Raw genomic sequence first — 19,083 nt, forward strand, 5'->3', positions numbered from 1 at the left:
CATTAAGAAGAAAACAAAACTTACTTTTTTTTAAAGCCTCTTCTTCCAACAGTTTAAACGGGATGAAAGGAGAATATACGATGATTTACACACTCATATGTTACCTCCAAGAGGTACAGAATGGGCAACCAAAACTATCTGAGGGTCCCTCCCAACTGCAGCCTTTTTAACTTTGTGGAAGAAAATAGGAGGGTGTGTGGGTTTCCTCCAAGTCTTGTGACATGTACATAGCTGACTCCTACTGGGCTGAAAAAGCACTTGTCAATTTTTACTTAAAATTATGAGTAGCAAATTCTCTGCAGGACATCCTTAAAGGGAAATCCTGCCAGAATTTAGTACATGAAACGTCTAGATAATCTCCAGAAAGTTTAAAATATAAAGTGTACATACAGACATTCACATACACTCAAGAAATTCCCACTGCATAGTCTAAATTGAGGGTATATTTAAATTAAAAATTTTTTTCTATAAAGGATGATGTATTTCCTGTTTCTTTTTTGTGTCTGTGTTGTTGTTGCTGTTATTTCAGTGACAGAATCCTTCTTATGGGTTGCTGTGTGCTGTGCTTAGTTGCTCAGTCATGGCCGACTCTTCGACCCCATGGACTGTAGCCTGGCAGGCTCCTCTGTCCATAGGTATTCTCTCCAGGCAAGAATACTGGAGTGGGTTGCCATGCGCTCCTTCAGAGGATATTCCCAACCCAGGGATCGAACCCAGGTCTCCTGCATTGCAGGCAGATTTTTTACTGTCTGAACCACCAGGGAAGCCCCAAAATACTGGAGTGGATAGCCTATCCATTCTCCAGGAGTTCTTCTCATCTCAGGAATCAAACTGGAGTCTCCTGCATTGCAGGCGGGTATTTTACCAACTGAGCTAAAATCAGATCTTCTTATAGGTTAGAAATGGACAAACTACAGAGATTTTCTGTTGAAATAGCTGGAAAGAGATGAGGCCCGATGTTCTCACCTGTAGCGTTTTTCGTAGCTGGAGAGATGAATCGTGGGGTGTGGCCTCTATCACTGCCTTCCTGGGAAACTGGTGAACTTTGAACCTTAGACTTGACTCGGATAACTCTAAGTAGTTACCTGCTTCTTGCACCTGTACTGTGGACCTGGCATTCCCTGCTGCTGCCTCTTCCCCTTTGAGCTGGCAACAATTGTTACGTCACGCCCATGGCTGTATGACTTCACTTAAGCACAGACTCCGCCTTTTGAAATCTGAAGTCAAAACTTAAAAAGTGGCCAGATGTTTCAGGAGATGGATCTAAAGAAATGTTTGAATACTGAACTAATCTACAACAGGAATTCTCAGTGGGTCTATTTATCTATAAAGCAGGTGACATTTACTTTTAATCTCTCTGTTTGTAAAGGTGGGTGAGGAAGGAAATGTTCTGCTTTAACTCCATCTATTCCCAGACCAAACTTGACCTGTCCTTGTTCCAGGTGCCAAAGAAATATGTTAGTGTTTTCTGAGGTCAAACTCAGTTACATACAATCAAAAAACCTGAGCTAGGGAAATATATAAAAGCAATCAACTCAGTGCCTTGTTATTCACCTGACTTTGATGATAAAGTTATTATAAAAATGAAAACATTGTGATGAGCAGCAACAAATTGATTCAGTGAAAGGAAAAAAGAACATTCAAACTATTATAAAAATTCAATCTAACATAAAATCTATTATTAGTAATAGCTTTTAATTCTCATGATGCCACGGATAGACCGGCATTAATTTTCTCCTTTTAAAGGTGAGGAAGTAGAGTCCAGGAGTTATAAAGTCGCCTATGTCCCCATGTAGTTATGGAACCCTCTTTATTGCCCCCGTGTTTTCCTGAGAGGGTAATCTTCATTCACGCATCCAACCTAAGATCCTCCTGCTCCATTCTCAAACTACTCCACATAGCTCCATTAAGCTCATAAAATATCTTAGTTAACACTCTAAAGAGTAACTGTCTTTGATCTTACCTGAAATTTCTCATCTCTGCCATGTCCATTTCTTTTTGAAACTCTCTTTCCTTGGTTTCACTAAGTCATTCTCTCCTAATTTTCTCCTTGGGCTTAGCATCTTCAACCTCCTTTCCCTTTATTCACCTCACTCTTCCCTAGAATTTCATTCTCAGTTCAGAATGCTTCTCTACCCTCTCCATGGATTTTCTCATGAAAACAATTAGCAATATATTATGACTGCTAAACCTGTATTCTCAGCTGGTATTGCTCTCTAAGGTTCTAGGCCTGTATCCTGTGGTCTCTTCACTGTCTTTGCACAGAGGTCCATAGGCATCCCAAACAAACACCTTTATCTGTTCCCCACCTCCCACTGTACAGATGAGGTCTGCCGCATTTCCTGTCTCAGGACATGGCACCGTCACCTAACCCATCGTACCTTGGACTTCTCACTTTCCTCAGTTAGTCTCCACCATCCCCATCCTCAACTTCTGGTGGTTCTACTTTGTTAAATATTTCCTAGATTTGTCATTATCCCTGCATTCTGGCCCTCACATTTCTCACTTGGATTGTTGTTATCAGTCATAAAACATTTGGCGTCTGCCTCAGTCTAGTCCCCTTCTATAATTTCTTTGTATCACTATAAAACAATATTTAAAGATATGTTTATTGAATTATAAAATACACGCTTCTTGCAGAAAGTCTGAAATAATGAAAAACATTGTTTAAAATGACTTGCAATCCAAGAGACAGTCATAATTCATCACTCAAATATCTTTGAAATATTCTGTATGCATACATGTAGCTATACAAGGAAATGTTTATGAATTTTCATGCAAATACTTACACAGCTATAGTTAAATATGTTTAATAAGAAAACCAAAACCACACTGCATTTATCTTTTTTACTTAATATACTGTGATTTTCCAAATCAAATATTTTTGAAGTGGCTGCAAATAATGGCTGCAACATAATGAAGTATGTGATGGAATAACACTTCCTCTTTGTTTCTCTATGATCTGTTTTCTTCAACATCAAAACTTTGCCTCAGCATTTATAATTTATGACTCACAAGACTTAGATTCTGGTGGGAAAGAGAGAAGAAAAAAAATAGAACACTCTAAGTTCATTAATTTAAACTTAAACATTTAATTAAGGCTGCACTTTACTAGTAAGACAGTTTAGTAGGAAAACAATTTGCTAAAATGGTTTTTTCTTCTTTATAATGAATAATAGACAAAGGAGAAAACCTGTGGGGATTTTGTCTTAGCTTGACTAGTCAGAGAAAGGACTTTTCTTTGGTGGAAGACTGCCTCCTTTCCTTGAGAGATGTATCATCCACATTTCTCTTCTATCAGAGGCCGGGGGGAAAAGATTTGTACACGTTTTTAAGTTCACATTTTACTTCTCAGGAGACATTGATCTCACAAATAATACATACATTTTAAAGGATTTTGGCAAACTGTCAAACTGCCTTTCAGAATGCATGATCCTTTTAAAAGACAATCACCTCACTTCCCTGGTTCATCTTTAAAGGCAACCTCTTGCTTTTAGGAGAATGGCTAACTTCTCAGCTTAGCATGTAAGCCATTTTGTGATTCCTCCTCCTCTAGTCTCTCCAGCTTCATCTTACACTACTTCCCAAATCATTTTTCATATTTCTCATACTTTAGGAATTCCAAAATTTCTTGCTTCATATTATCTTAGTAGTCTGGAATCCCCTTTTCTCTGCCCAGAAATGCCCTTACCAGGCTAGTCCTACTTTTCTCAAGAGTCACCTCCAGCTGGTTCAGTTCCCCTCCCTGCAGTGCAATACAGTTTGACTTTCTTCTCCCATTACATCCTCTGCTTGCTGCTCTCCAAACACTGTATTGAACTGTAACTGTTGATTCTTGCCATCACCTTGAAAGCAAGACACATTTTTAAGATTTGTATTATTATTCTTTGTACTTCGTTGTCTTACAGGATCCAGGAGATTATTGAGCCAAGGATTGAAACTCACCATGTCCTCCCTTTCCTCCATCACACCCCAGTATAATCCCTTCCTTCCTGCTCTTCAAACATACATCCAGGTTAAGTCTTACTACTAATTGTTGAAGAGGAACAGAGGTGCAAATAGAGACAAGCCTGGTAACACAGATAAAACACAACATTGGGAACTTTAAAAAATTTAATACCTGTTTAATGTAGTCGTTCCTTCCTTTTGTGTGTGATGTAAATGGATTAAACAGTTTTTGAAGATCCAAAAGTCAGGCTTGCTTTCTTAACGATTTGGAAAGAGTCTGACCTGGGTTCGATTTTTTTAAAAAAAAATTTATTTATAGTTGATTTACCATGTTTCAGATATATAGCAGTGACTTTTTAATGCTATATATATGTATATATATACACACATACATATTATGTGTGTACACATACACACACAGATATTTCCCTGGTGGCTCAGATGGTACAGAATCTGCCTACAATGCAAGAAACCCGGGTTCGATCCCTGGGTCAGGAAGATCCCCTGGAGAAGGAAAAGGCAACCCACTCCAGTATCCTTGCCTGGAAAATCTCATGGGCAGAGAAGCCTGACAGTCCATGGGGTCACAAATAGTTGGACACAACTGAGCGACTAACACTAAAACACATGCACACACAAATATATACATATATATTTTTCAGATTTCCCCCCATTGTTGGTTATTATCAGATATTGAATAGTTTCCTGTGCTATACAGTAGGTCCTTATTTCTATTTTATCTGAAATTCCTAACTTATCTCCCCTCTACCCACTGCTATCCCCTCTGGTAACCATGAGTTTGTTTTCTATGTCTGTGAGTCTATTTCTGTTTTGTAAATAAGTTCACTTATATGGGCTTCCCGGGTGGTGCTAGTGGTAAAGAACCCAACTGCCAATTCAGGAGACATGAGACTCGGGTTTGATCCCTGGGTTGGGAAGATCCCCTGGAGGAAATGGCAACACATTTCAGTATTCATGCCTGGAGTATCCCATGGACAGGGGAGCCTAGAGGGCTACAGTCCATAGGTTCACAGAGTCAGACATGACTGACATGACATAGTACACATGCATTTTCTAGATTCTATGTGATACCGTGTCTGTCTGACTTGATTCAATTAGTATGAAACTCTAGGTCCATCCGTGTTGTTGCAAATGGCATTATTTCACTCTTTTTTAATGGCTGAGTAATACACTATAGGAAAAGTGAAAGTTGCTCAGTCGTGTCTGACTCTTTGCAACCCCATGGACTACACAGGCCATGGAATTCTCCAGGCCAGAATATTGGAGTGGGTAGCCTTTCCTTTCTCCAGGGGATCTTCCCGACCCAGGGATCGAACCCAGGTCTCCCGCATTGCAGGTGGATTCTTTACCAGCTGAGCCACAAGGGAAGCCCAATATACTATATATCTCTTTATGTATAATATATATGCCCCATCGTCTCTTTCCGTGTTATCTTTTGATGGACACTTACAGGCTTCTTTTATGTCCTGGCTACTGTTAAGTAGTGCTGTTGTGAACGCTGGGGTGCATGTATCCTTTCACATTAGAGTTTTTGTCTCTTCAGGGTATGTGCCCAGGAGTGGATTGCTAGATCATATGGCAACTCCATCTTTAGTATTTAAGAAACCTCCATACTGTGCTCAATAGTGGCTGCACCAATTTATATCCCCACAGTGTAGGTGGTTTTCTTTTTCTCCATACCCTCTTGAGCATTGTTTATAAACTTTTTGTTGGCCATTCTGACCAGTGTATGGTGATACACCTCATTGTAGTTTTGATTTGCATTTTTCTAATAATTATGATATTGAGCATCTTTTCAAATACCCATTGACTATGTTTTCTTTGGAGAAATGTCTATTTAGATGTATTGCCCATTTTTTTAATTGCCTTTTTGTTATTGAGTTGTATGAGCTCTTTGTATATTTTGGAAATGAATTCCTTATCAGTCACATCATTTGTAAAAACATTCTACCTTTTGAGGGTTGTCTTTCCATTTTCTTTGTGGTTTCTCTTGCTGTGCAATGCTCTTAGGTTTAACTAGGTCCCATTTTAAAACTTCTGTTTTTCTTTACATTACTCTAGGAGATAGATCAAAAAAGTTACCATTTATGTAAAGGAGTTTTCTGTATGTTTTCCTCTCTAAATTTTATAGTATCCAGTCTTACATTTAGGTCTTTAACTCTATTGAGTCACTTTTTAAATATGGTGTTAGAGAACATTGTAATTTCATTCTTTTACATGCAGCTGTCCACTTATGGAGGAGACTGTCTTTTTTCCACTGTATATTTTTTCCTTCTTTTTCTGTAGATAATTGACCTTAAACACATGGGCTTATTTCTAGATTCGATTCTGTTTCACTGATCTGTGTGTCTGTTTTTGTGTCAGTATCATATTCTTAAGTCAGGGAGCAGGATTCTTCCAGCTCTTTCTCAAAACTGTTTTGGCTATTTGAAGTCTTTTGTGTTGACATACAATTAACAATTTTTTTGTTCCAGTTCTGTGAAAAATACAATTGGTAATCTGATAGGGATTACACTGAATCTGTAAAATGCCTTGAGTAGTATGGTTAGTTTAACAATATTGATTCTTTTAATCCAAGCACATGGTAATGTCTTTCCATCTGTTTGTGTGGGCTTCAGTTTTTTTTTAATCAGCATCTGAGTTTTCTGTGTACAGGTCTTTTGCAGTTAAGTTTATTTCTAGGTATCCTATTCTTCTTTATATGGGTTTCCTTATTTCTAAAATTTCACTGTTAGTGTATAGAAATGTAATGGATGTCTGTATATTTATTTTGTATCCTGCAACTTGACTGAATTCATTGGTGAGCCCTAGTAGTTTTCTGGTAGTATCCTCAGGATTTTCGATGTATAGTATCATGTCATCTGCAAATAGGCACAGTTTTACTTCTTTTCCAGTTTGAACTCCTTTTATTTCTTTTTCTTCCAATGCTGTGGAGTCCTGGGTTCTATTTATTCTCCTGTTTGTGTAGTGTGGCCTTCAGAGGGGAACAACTTGAGTGAATCTGTAGGCTGTTTTAATAGCCATAACTTTAATAGTGGTCTCAGATTTTGTGGAAAATCTACATGCCAGAATTTATAAATCTGTTTCTTTCATTTTCCTTATATACTGTGTACACTGGGGTCAAAGCTTCATTGGTATTAGTCAAAGACAGTGAAACTTCCATTGTCCCCACCCCTACTTAACTCACAGAAGTTAGTTCTTGATAGAAAAAAAATCCCATTTGGCTGTGGGTCAAGTGGCATTTCTGAGGAAGGAATGAACTGTTTCTTTTCACTCTACAGACACACTACTTCAAATTACAGCTGCACTTTGACTTCACCCTTGGTGCTTCATGGTCTGACTTAAAGTAAAGTACATTCTCCAAAAAGTTCAAGATGGGTCTACATTCAGGCTAAGCCACTTCTACATTTATTTTTCTAATTTTGTGTTAAGGTCTTTTTGGGAAATACACTGATTTTTGGTTAAGATATGCCACTGTTCACTGACTCTTTTTGATGGTCAGAAATGAGTTTCCTTTGACTATTCAAAAACAAATGGTCTGGAGATAGAACATATATAAATACTTGAGCATATTATTCAAATATCCCTGCCATTATGTGCAACAGTAAGAAGTACTAACAGCAGATAAAAGTTTAGCTATACATTTGCTGAAATCCAGGTAACTGAAAATGATTTATTAAGGTGAAATGGTTCATGAATGGCAAACTTGCAAGGAATGAAAGACACAGAGGACTATGGAACTATTTTTGTGTACAAACATAATAAAATCCTCTAAAAATATTCAGAATAATAATTTTAAAATGTAAATACACATATACATCAATCCTAGTAATTAATAGATTCAAAGTACATAAAATTTAATAGAAAGAGAACTTTATTCTAAATAACATTCTTAAATCTGCCCATTAAGAGCACAGTAAACATTTTTTATTAATGAAATTAGATTTTTACATATAAAATCAGCTAAGTAATTTTATTTACAAAAATAATAAAAACTTATTTACTGTGGAAAAATAACCATTTTGATAAAAGAAAATAATTTAATGAATGTGTAATGCAACAAAGTAAGAATGGCTTTTTGTTTCATTGTCTGATACTTTGACTTAAATGTGGATTACTTTGGTATCTCTTGAAACCTAAGTAATAAGATCCTTAAACAAGCACTGAATAAAAAATTAGGTTGGGTATGTTCTGGAAGCTGAATGAACATGACTAAGTGGAGTTTGTGGTCACAGAAAATTTGTCATTTTCTTCCTTTGCCCTTATGAAAATACATTAATAGAAAATTACCAATGGAAAATACTTTAAAATTTGTAATATTCCTATCAACTTTGACATTGCTTAGCAAATTATATTAACTTCTTTCAATCAGTGTTAAATACTTTGTCTAGATTTAGGGTAGAGGTAGACTAATCTTTGTATTCAAACATCATCTTAAATGCCATATAAGGAATAATATAAAATAGTATTTTTTTAAATATTTGAGATTTAATTTACTATTTTAAATAGTTAAATTCCTTTTTTATATACAGTAAGTTGTTGCTTAAAACTCATTTGATTAAAATTATTACTCCAAGGAATTATTTGTCTTTTAATTGCTAATCTTTACAAATTAAGAATACCTATTTCTTAAGTTTCTATTTTTGAAAAAAGTTCCAATGATTTAAATGCATTATAGATCCCCTACAACAAAGTATTAGGTGACAGTGTCTACTGATATGAAAAATGAAATTCAGAAATGCAAACTGGGTTACAGAAAACTATTTGTAGTACATTTTTAGTAAATGTGATTTAACACCTGTAAGTAGTAAATTACACTTTTCCTCTCACTCTTGTTAGCATCTTATTTTACAATAGAGCACAGAAATGCATGAGGCTCTCAGGTATTCTTCTATATCTGTAAACACATCCCTGAAGCCCCCAGACACAGAGAAGTTCACTCTTGTGGGGGAAATGAGAGGCCCTCTATCTGCCAGGAATAAGAGCAAGGACTTAGTAATAAAACAAAAACAATAGCTGGCAAACTTCTGTATTTTAGGTTTGAAGCATTCTCTATTAATTTTAAAGAAAAATACACTGTTTTCATTTTGATACCAAAGGTTTTTCCTTTCTTTAAAAAACACTGACCACATTTTGAGTTTCTATGTAAATTATATTTACATATGTCACCTGAAATCTAGTAACACAACAAATGAGTCCTTTCCTAGAGATAAAAGATATCAGAAAATTTATTTTTCATTCAGCTTATATGAAGAAAATAAACTTGAAATGTATAGTTTTTAGAATAATGTGAAAAAGAAACCTTCCATGGAGAGCCCAATTTACAAAAACTTACATTTTTTTAAAACTTACAATGAATACAATGCTACTGTTTTAACTGAACTGTGGGTGTGGGAGGTGCTATTGAGGGGATTCTGGACTGTGAAATGAGGTTTTTTTTTGGTAACCACTCACCTTTAACTTTGGGGGAAAAATATTTACTGTATGACAACATTAAGTAAATTAAAATCATCACTCTTCTGTCACTGATGACTTCCTCGATTTGAGAACAAGGTCTTTAATGGACGAGGAAAGCTCCTGAAGTTCTTTACGAGTTGTATTGATGATATCCTCTTGTTCTTTGTCTAATTCATCACTCAAGGGATCTTCTCCCTGCCCAGTCTTCTTATTTTGACTGACTAAATGCTTTACAACCAAACCTTGATACTTTACTAAAAGAGTATGTTGATCCTGTGAAAAGAGAAAGGAGAGGAAAGTTAACGAACATGATTTAATTTTCTGTGGGACAAAGTAAGATTTATTCAACCATTATACACTGCAGGTCTTCATCTTTACAAATTACTGGTCACAGAAGTAGAAGGCTGAATCTAGCAAGGTCCTTGCTCTCAAGGAGGTTCCTTGCTCTCAAGGAGGTTAGTTTGGGGGAGATAAAACATGAATACAGATAATTTTAATGTAAATTTACTGAGCTGGGTTCTATCACCAAAGATAAAGTGACATAAAAATTCAAAGAAGCCAGTTTACTTCTAGCTGAGAAGTCCCTCAGAAGAATGTGTGTTGGGTAGGACTTTTTGAGCTGATCCTTGAAGGACAGGTTAAACCTGCATAAACTGAAATGGAAGACTGAGCATTATTGTATCACTTCCAAAAGCTTAATTTCTAAATTCAGAATATTCTTTACTGTAGATCTTAAAGGATCCTGAAACATTCTTGAACTAGACTATTTTTTTTTTTTTTTTTTTTAGACTGAGTTTTAAAAATCAATCTCCTCCTTCACTGTTCCCACTCTAGGAAGCAGAAACATGATGTTAATACACTCAAAATATTCAGAATCTAAAAGTTTCAAGTACACTGAAAATATAATACCTCTGGAATTTTACTATTCAGAAAAGCAATGATCTGGGGGACACATCTTCCAGGTGCATGGAGCATGCTATGGGTTGAGAATTGAAACAACAGAACCGACGTGAGATGCAGGATAAGAGCAGGGTCTTCTGTGACTTTTAGCTGTTCAACCAGTGCTTGTCGATGCTGAAACAGTACCTGCCTAAACAAAAAGAAAGTAACACAAGCATGTTATCATATTCTAACAAGTTCTCACCAATTTCAGTTCTTGCCTTCTGTATTCATTTTTAGGTTTCAAACAATTTAAGGGACCGTTTATGCAACAGACACAGTTCTGAACAGCACTGATAAATTAATATGCTAAAAAATGATAGAAAAACTATATAGATAGAAAAACTATACATCAGAGATTCTCAAAGTATGCTTTTTATTTTGAATTGTTGGGTATCAAACAGAAGTGCACTGGTTTAAATAAGGCTTCCTATAAAGAAGGTCTTAAGGCTAATAAGAATTATTAATTCCTAGGCTTCATCAGCTATGGGATTAAGAACTCTGATACCTTATTCCATTGGGTCAGAGAGGGACACTTAAGGATATGAAGACTGACTATGTTTGAAGGTCTACAGCCATTTAGATACAACAGTTCTCTTTGCAGGATTCAGACAGACTCCAATTTCAGACATTAATTCAGTGTTACCTTTCTCTTTTTTTGTCTCCCTTCTTCAACATAATATCACAAGCTTCTGCTGCAGAATCCAGACAAGCAAGAAAGTCTTCTATGCTCTGGAAAGGTGTTTAAACCATTATTTACTTTTATAAACAGTCGCCTAAAGAAAAGCAGTCATTTAATACTGTTTTATAATTTTATGCCCCAAATACAATTTTTAAAAAGGTCATTTTGTCATTAAGTTTGAAACTGTGATTTAGGACTAGACAGTAAAGTGTCCCCAGCTTCGTTTCTCTCTTCACCCTCAAAAGGGATGTCCTGAGTGTAAATTAATAGTTTAAAATTTAGTTTTCAGTTATTTTGATAAAAATCTATTCAAAGATCACAAATTCTAGCTCAAATATCTAAATACAGTAAAGCTTTATTTACCTTTTCATTCAGAGAGTTGTGGAGTTTTGTGAGAGGCACTTTTGTTTCTTCTGATAATTTACTTAGAATTTTTTTTCTTACCTATAGGGAAAAAAAAAAATCCTTTGAGATTGTATATGCACTACATGTCAAAGCTACAGAGTATATCATGAGAAACGCTGGGCTGGATGAAGCACAAGCTGGAATCAAGATTGCTGGGAGAAATATCAATAACTTCAGATATGCAGATGACACCACCCTTATGGCAGAAAGCAAAGAAGAACTAAAAAGCCTCTTGATGAAAGTGAAAGAGTGAAAAAGTTGGCTTAAGGCTCAACATTCAGAAAATAAAGATTATGGCATTTGGTCCCATCACTTCATGGGAAATAGATGGGGAAACAGTGGAAACAGTGTCAGACTTTATTTTGTGGGGCTCCAAAGTCACTGCAGATGGTGACTACAGCCATGAAATAAAAAGACGCTTACTCCTTGGAAGAAAAGTTATAACCAACCTAGACAGCATATTAAAAAGCAGAGACATTACTTTGCCAACAAAGGTCCGTCTAGTCAAGGCTATGGTTTTTCCACTGGTCATGTATGGATGTGAGAGTTGGACTGTGAAGAAAGCTGAGCTCTGAAGAATTGATGCTTTTGAATTGTGGTGTTGGAGAAGACTCTTGAGTCCCTTGGACTGCAAGGAGATCCAACCAGTCCATCCTAAAGGAAATCAGTCCTGAATGTTCATTGGAAGGACTGATGTTGAAGATGAAACTCCAGTACTCTGGCCACCTGATGCGAAGAGTTGACTCATTTGAAAAGACCCTGATGCTGGGAAAGACTGAAGGCAGGAGGAGAAGTGGATGACAGAGGATGAGATGGTTGCATGGCATCACTGACTTGATGGACATGAGTTTGAGCAAACTCTGGGAGTTGGTGATGGACAGGGAGGCCTGGTGTGCTGCAGTCCATGGGGTCACAAAGTCAGACACGACTGAGTGACTGAACTGAACTGAATATAAGTTCAGTTAATATATGTGTGTTATTCTTGTTCTTAAATTTCAGACTGCAAACCTGGGATAAAATACACTAAAATACTTTAACATCAGAACACTAGTCAACAGCCAGCCAAAGAGGCTAGATGCAGCCCGCATTCATCCCATTTGCTCCTGCAGTAAAAGAGGAGGATCAGAGAGCTTGTGAGTGAATGAGCACATACCACCGTTCATCTTGCAAGAAAAAGAGAATTTGGGGTAAGAGGCTGCTCCTTATCTTTTCTATTGTGGTGGGAAGAGTATTCTTCCCTAAGGCCAGATGAGGGAGCCCCACTCATAAAGATTAAGCGTATCTATAAGTGAGGGGACTTGAGCCATGGATAGATGGATGCTACACTGTCTTGTGTGTGGAACTTTACTGCACTCTGCCCCAGATGTGCTTCGTAAAGTTTGGTGGCATTTGTGGACAGTCTTATGGCTCCTCCTAGTGCAAAAGTTCTAGAGGAGGTCTTACTGGAATGGTGTGGGCAGCAGGCTCTAGAATTACAGTGTCTTGGAAGACTGGACAACCTACTGACTCCTGCCCTCCATGTTATACCAATCTTCCTGTGGCCCTTGAAGGGCATGGGACAGAACCCATGTGTTTCCCACAGTGGAGGTTGGCATGCAGGCAGGTACATGAAACAGTCCACATAGCTGGCACTCACTATTCGAGCTGAAGAATGGAAGGGACACAGTGCCTTTCTAGGGTAGGAGGAAGAGATAAATGGAGCTCTGTTTGGAGGTTTAGGGAGAGTCCTTGATATGAGGAGGAGTTGCATGATGATAACATTTCCCCCAAACTGCCTATCTCACTTACGTGACAAATGTCACATCAGGAGAGGCCACAGGCATGAGGCTGATTTAGTTTGAACTGGATCGATGCCAGTGATATGCAGTCAGTCTCATAAAGGCACTTTTGTCTCTTTCATTCTTTCTAATCTCCAACTTTAAGTGGATCTAGGGTGGCTCAGAGGTTAAAGCGTCTGCCTGGAATGCAGGAGACCCGGGTTCGATCTCTGGGTTGGGAAGATACCCTGGAGAAGGAAATGGCAACCCACTCCAGTACTCTCACATGGAGAATCCCATGGAGGGAGGAGCCTGGTAGGCTACAGTCCATAGGGTCACAAAGAGTCGGACATGACTGAGCGACTTCACTTCACTTCAGAGTGTGGAAGGAGAGGAGGATGGGGCAGAACATACTTTTCTTCCTCTAGGCAAATGGGAGCCATAGCTCCACCTTACACTGCAAAAAGGGAAGAGAGGAGCTTTGAATTTGAGATTAGAACTTAAGAAAATGAACTGGAGTCAGTCTAAATAAATGATACAGTGTCATGAAATGAAAATAACTGCAAAGTTGTAGAATCTGGTCAGAACTCTGATAAGGGATGTGCAACTCAACAGGAAAGAGGGGTCTGACACAGCAACAATTAGGAGGAAATAAAACCTGATTTCAAAATAACTAAACACCATTACTCTTCACCCTCTCCCCACCTTGTTCTGGCTGTCTCATGGGATTCTAAAGTGTTGTGCTAGCCTAGACCTCTAAGGACTTGTTAAAATTTCAGCTGCTTTACTTCTAGTCTGTGACAGACACCTCTTCTCCCTATCTATTCTACCTCTTTGGATAGTCACCTTCATTCTCTGAAAGGTTATCTGGTGAAATTAAATCCAATCTAGGTCATCTGATGAGCTTAAAAGAAGATTTTGTACACTACAGAGCTTATTTGTGTATGCATGCTTAGTCAAGTACAGCTCTTTGTGGCCCCCTGGACTGCATGGGCCAAATTCAGACTTAAATTGAAGAAAGTAGAAAAAACCACTAGACCATTCAGGTATGACCTAAATCAAATCACTTATGATTATACAGTAGAAGTGAGAAATAGATTTAAGGGACTAGATCTGATAGACAGAGTGGCTGATGAACTACGGACGGAGGTTCGTGACATTGAACAGGAGATAAGGATCAAGACCATCCCCAAGAAAAAGAAATGCAAAAAAGCAAAATGGCTGTCTGAGGAGGCCTTACAAATACCTGTGAAAAGAAGAGAAGCGAAAAGCAAAGGAGAAAAGGAAAGATATAAACATCTGAATGCAGAGTTCCAAAGGATTACATGGAGAGCTAAGAAAGCCTTCCTCAGTGATCAATGCAAAGAAATAGAGGAAAACAACAGAATGGGAAAGACTAGAGAGCTCTTCAAGAATATTAGAGATACCAAGGGAACATTTCATGCAAAGATGGGCTCGATAAAGGACAGAAATGGTATGGACCTAACAAACAGAAGCAGAAGATATTAAGAGGATGTGGCAAGAATACACAGAAGAACTGTACAAAAAAGATCTTCACGACTCAGATAATCATGATGGTGTGATCACTCACCTAGAGCCAGACATCCTGGAATGTGAAGTCAAGTGTGTCTTAGAAAGCATCACTATGAACATAGCTAGTGGAGGTGATGGAATTCCAGTCAAGCTATTTCAAATCCTGAAAGACGATGCTGTGGAAGTGCTGCACTCACTCAATATGCCAGCAAATTTGGAAAACTCAGCAGTGGCCACAGGACTGGAAAAGGTCAGTTTTCATTCCAATCCCAAAGAAAGGCAATGCCAAAGAATGCTCAGACTACCACACAATTGCACTCATCTCACATGCTAGTAAAGGAATGCTCAAAATTCTCCAAGCCAGGCTTCAGCAATACATGAACTGTGAACTTCCAGATGTTCAAGCTGGTTTTTAGAATATGCAGAGGGACTAGAGATCAAATTGCCGACATCCACTGGGTCATTGAAAAAGCAAGAGAAAAACATCTATTTCTGCTTTATTGACTATGCCAAAGCCTTGACTCTGTGGATCACAAGAAACTGTGGAAAATTCTGAAAGAGATGGGAATACCAGACCACCTGACCTGCCTCTTGAGAAACCTATATGCAGGTCAGGAAGCAACTGTTAGAACTGGACATGGAACAACAGTCTGGTTCCAAATAGGAAAAGGAGTACGTCAAGGCTGTATATTGTCACCCTGCTTATTTAACTTATATGCAGAGTACATCATGAGAAATGCTGGGCTGGATGAAGCACAAGCTGGAATCAAGATTGCTGGGAGAAATATCAATAACCTCAGATATGCAGATAACACCACCCTTATGGCAGAAAGTGAAGAGGAACTAAAAAGCCTCTTGATTAAAGTGAGAGGAGAGTGAAAAAGTTGGCTTAAAGCTCAACATTTAGAAAACGAAGATCATGGCATCTGGTCCCTTCACTTCATGGGAAATAGATGGGGAAACAGTGTCAAGACTTTATTTTTGGGGGCTCCAAAATCACTGCAGATGGTGACTGCAGCCATGAAATTAAAAGACGCTTACTCCTTGGAAGGAAAGTTATGACCAACCTAGACAGCATATTGAAAAGCAGAGACATTACTTTGCTGACAAAGGTCCGTCTAGTCAAGGCTATGGTTTTTTCAGTAGTCATGTATGGATGTGAGAGTTGGACTGCGAAGAAAGCTGAGCTCTGAAGAATTGATGCTTTTGAACTGTGGTGTTTGAGAAGACTCTTGAGAGTCCCTTGGACTGCAAGGAGATCCAACCAGTCCATTTTAAAGGAGATCAGCCCTGGGTGTTCATTGGAAGGACTGATGCTGAAACTCCAATATTTTGGCCACCTCATGCAAAGAGTTGACTCACTGGAAAAGACCCTGATGCTGGGAGGGATTGAGGGCAGGAGGAGAAGGAGATGACAGAGGATGAGATGGTTGGATGGCATCACTGACTTGATGGACATGAGTTTGAGTAAATTCTGGGAGTTGGTGATGGACAGGAAGGCCTGGTATGCTGCGATTTATGGGTTCACAAAGAGTTGGAAGTGACTGAACTGAATTGAACTGGACTGCATGTAGACCACCATGCTTCTCTGTCCATGGGATTGAACCTGTGTATCCTGGATGGAGTCTTTGCTACTGTGCCACCTGGGAAGCCCAATAGCATATTTATCTTTTTTAAAAGAGGTAATATTCTGTTACTTTCTATACGCTAACAGGAAGTAGACGGCCAAGCACGCATGTTATCATATTTATTACAGGCATTTTCAGACACAATGACTAGTATTTCCTTTGCAATGACTAGTATTTCCTTTTATTATTACTGTTAATAGACTGGTTATATTTCCAGTCCTGGTAGCAACTGTATATACAGTGTACTAAACCTGAACTAAAAATCTGACAGATTTCTAAAAACTCCTTCCTGAATTTCATTTTCCTTTTAGGATGTGAGAAAAAATGTGCCTGGACTTCAAAGCAAAACACATCAAGAGTGGCAAGAAAAACACTAACTTACTTCACTGGTAATGGTTGCAGGATCATCTACTGCCATCATTAAGTCCGAAGCTAAGAAGTTGAAAATGAGATTAGTGATATCAGTACACACTGTTTTCAGCAAGTGTTTGGTAAGAGCACCCTGGGTATCATCTGGAAAATAAAGATGCTTTATTAAAACAAATGTCCGAGAACAACTGAGAATCAATGAAAACACACTATTAAGTACAATACCTGTAAAGAACTTCATCCCTTTTTCAAATAATCGAATATTATTGTAAAGGTTTGAAACCTCTTCTTGCAAGTCCTTGATCGTGCGCTTTCTACCAGTTCCAGAGGCCGAAGAAGTTGAAGACATGTAAACTGAATGTACCACCTCGAGGTAAGTTTTATTTAAAGGTCTATGAATAAGATAAATATATTTAGTTCATTAAAATGCACTGGGTTTATGTAGATAAGAAATTTTGCTTCTATGGAAATAAGGCTTTAAAAAGATCTCTATCTTAAAAAAAATAAGATTTGGAGAATGGTTCAAGAATTTTTCCTCTAATTCCAGAAATTAAAATTGGGAATAATTAATTTGAAGTTATAATCAAATTTATTGCACTAAAGACAACAAGAAAAATGGTTTTAACAAAAGCTTCAGTTCAAATTCAGTTCAGAGCAGACTATAAATACAGCAGATTATAAATGTTTCCCATCCTCAGGAATAATAAGTTATAACTTAAACTCTCAATTTCTAAAGTACTATAAAAAGATCCATATTTTAAAAAATCCTTATGCTAAACACAGAACAGACTTTTAAAATGTAGTGGCAAATAGTTAATAGTAACTATTTCAACTTTTCATATATGAAAAATATAACAATGTAACATTTATGCACAAGAGCATTCATTTAAAATTTTTAAGAATTGACTACAAAAGCTCTATTTCTATATTCAAAAAGTTAGATACACTGGGCTCCTGGATTGCATTTAGAGAAGCTTATACACACAGACTAACTTGTGGGAAAACTTCATGGTAGTTAGGGATAGTCATTATATATAATTTATTTCTGTATAAAAATAAATTTAGCCTGGCTCATTTACAAGGTAGTGCTGTCTAAATTTATTCTCTCTGAGGGCAGTTTGTTACTTTATTTTCTCTCTAAAAGTGCACTGTTTATCTTCTGTTTGACAGAGAATAATCTTTTCATTGTAGATGTTACTTTTCATGCAATGTTGTTTTTCTTCCAACTAGGACTGGAAGAGAGGAGAAGAGACTGCCTACACATTCCTGCCCTGTATTTTTGGCACTGCCTTGCCCAGCACACTTAAATATTTGTTGAACTACTTCTATAAGCAAACAAAATCTGGAATTCAGTGACTGTTAAATTTGAAGTTTTGAAAACACCAATATTATATGTTTTCAAAGAGGCTGTGAAAATTTTAATAACTCACTAAATTTCTACCATAAAACCAAAAACATATACTTGCTTTATTAAATACTCTGCAAGCTCAGAAATAAACTCCTCAGGGGCATCTTGTAAGTGTTTTCTTAAAAAATCCTCAATCTCATCCTGGAACATAAAAGTAATCTCTGGTTTCTTCTTTCCTGTAATAAAAATGAGCCACAGGAAAAAACAACAAAAATAAGCAACCTACAAGCAAATAATGTATTTAATAAGATAGTAATTTATTCATTGCTGATCATAAAGTCTCTAATGTTAACTTTTGTCACCAAAATTGCCCATGTCAAATAGAAATAAGCAATGAAAACACTGTTAAAATAGAAAATATAGTGGCATTTCAAGTAATAACATTTTAATTTGTTTTCTACATGTCAATCAAAAATAGTAACGATGATTCTTCCCCTAATCTAATTTGGATGATGCAAATATCTGGAAATCAAAACAATCAAGTGGATTGTTAAAATCTTAGGATAATTTTTTGTTGAACAATGGATATGGAGCAGACTGTCCTTCTTTATAGATATTTACTAAAAATCAAGTCATCCTTATAATCAAGTGAACCACAATTCTAGTAGAATGAAGCTAAAAACTGTCTTTTTGAACAGGCATGGATGAAAAAACCTACACTTTTACAGCCATAATTATTTTTGCTCTCACGAAAATAATTCTATGCCAAGGAAAATTTGTATGTAATGGAAATAATTGTTAACTGAGGAAATGTCATGCCTACTCACTTACTTGGAAAAGTATGGGTTGCAAAGAAAGCTAACAATATTTCCATAATTAATTGTTAAAGTATAAAAAAGTGATTATTGCCAGCTAAATTAGGTTACTGCCTCTAAAATAAAACCTTAGAGATAACAGAATAGCTCAAAAATCAATTTTCAGTATGCATCAAGATCT

General features: G+C 37.1%; 1 protein-coding gene across 1 annotated transcript in view; it reads right to left on the reverse strand.

The window, feature by feature from the left end:
- Window positions 1-7,920: 7,920 nt before the first annotated feature.
- Window positions 7,921-19,083, reverse strand: part of UFL1 (UFM1 specific ligase 1) — a 67,439-nt gene continuing 56,276 nt past the window's right edge. The window contains exons 13-19 of the mRNA XM_068985014.1: window positions 18,206-18,323; window positions 16,965-17,131; window positions 16,753-16,883; window positions 11,411-11,491; window positions 11,012-11,097; window positions 10,336-10,516; window positions 7,921-9,699 (exon numbers count right to left, since the gene is read on the reverse strand). Of these exons, the coding sequence (XP_068841115.1) occupies window positions 9,481-9,699; window positions 10,336-10,516; window positions 11,012-11,097; window positions 11,411-11,491; window positions 16,753-16,883; window positions 16,965-17,131; window positions 18,206-18,323 (983 nt within the window). The 3' untranslated portion in view covers window positions 7,921-9,480. The remainder of the gene's footprint in view (window positions 9,700-10,335; window positions 10,517-11,011; window positions 11,098-11,410; window positions 11,492-16,752; window positions 16,884-16,964; window positions 17,132-18,205; window positions 18,324-19,083) is intronic.

This window comes from Capricornis sumatraensis, chromosome 13 (assembly GCF_032405125.1).
Source record: "Capricornis sumatraensis isolate serow.1 chromosome 13, serow.2, whole genome shotgun sequence".
Taxonomy (NCBI): domain Eukaryota; kingdom Metazoa; phylum Chordata; class Mammalia; order Artiodactyla; family Bovidae; genus Capricornis; species Capricornis sumatraensis.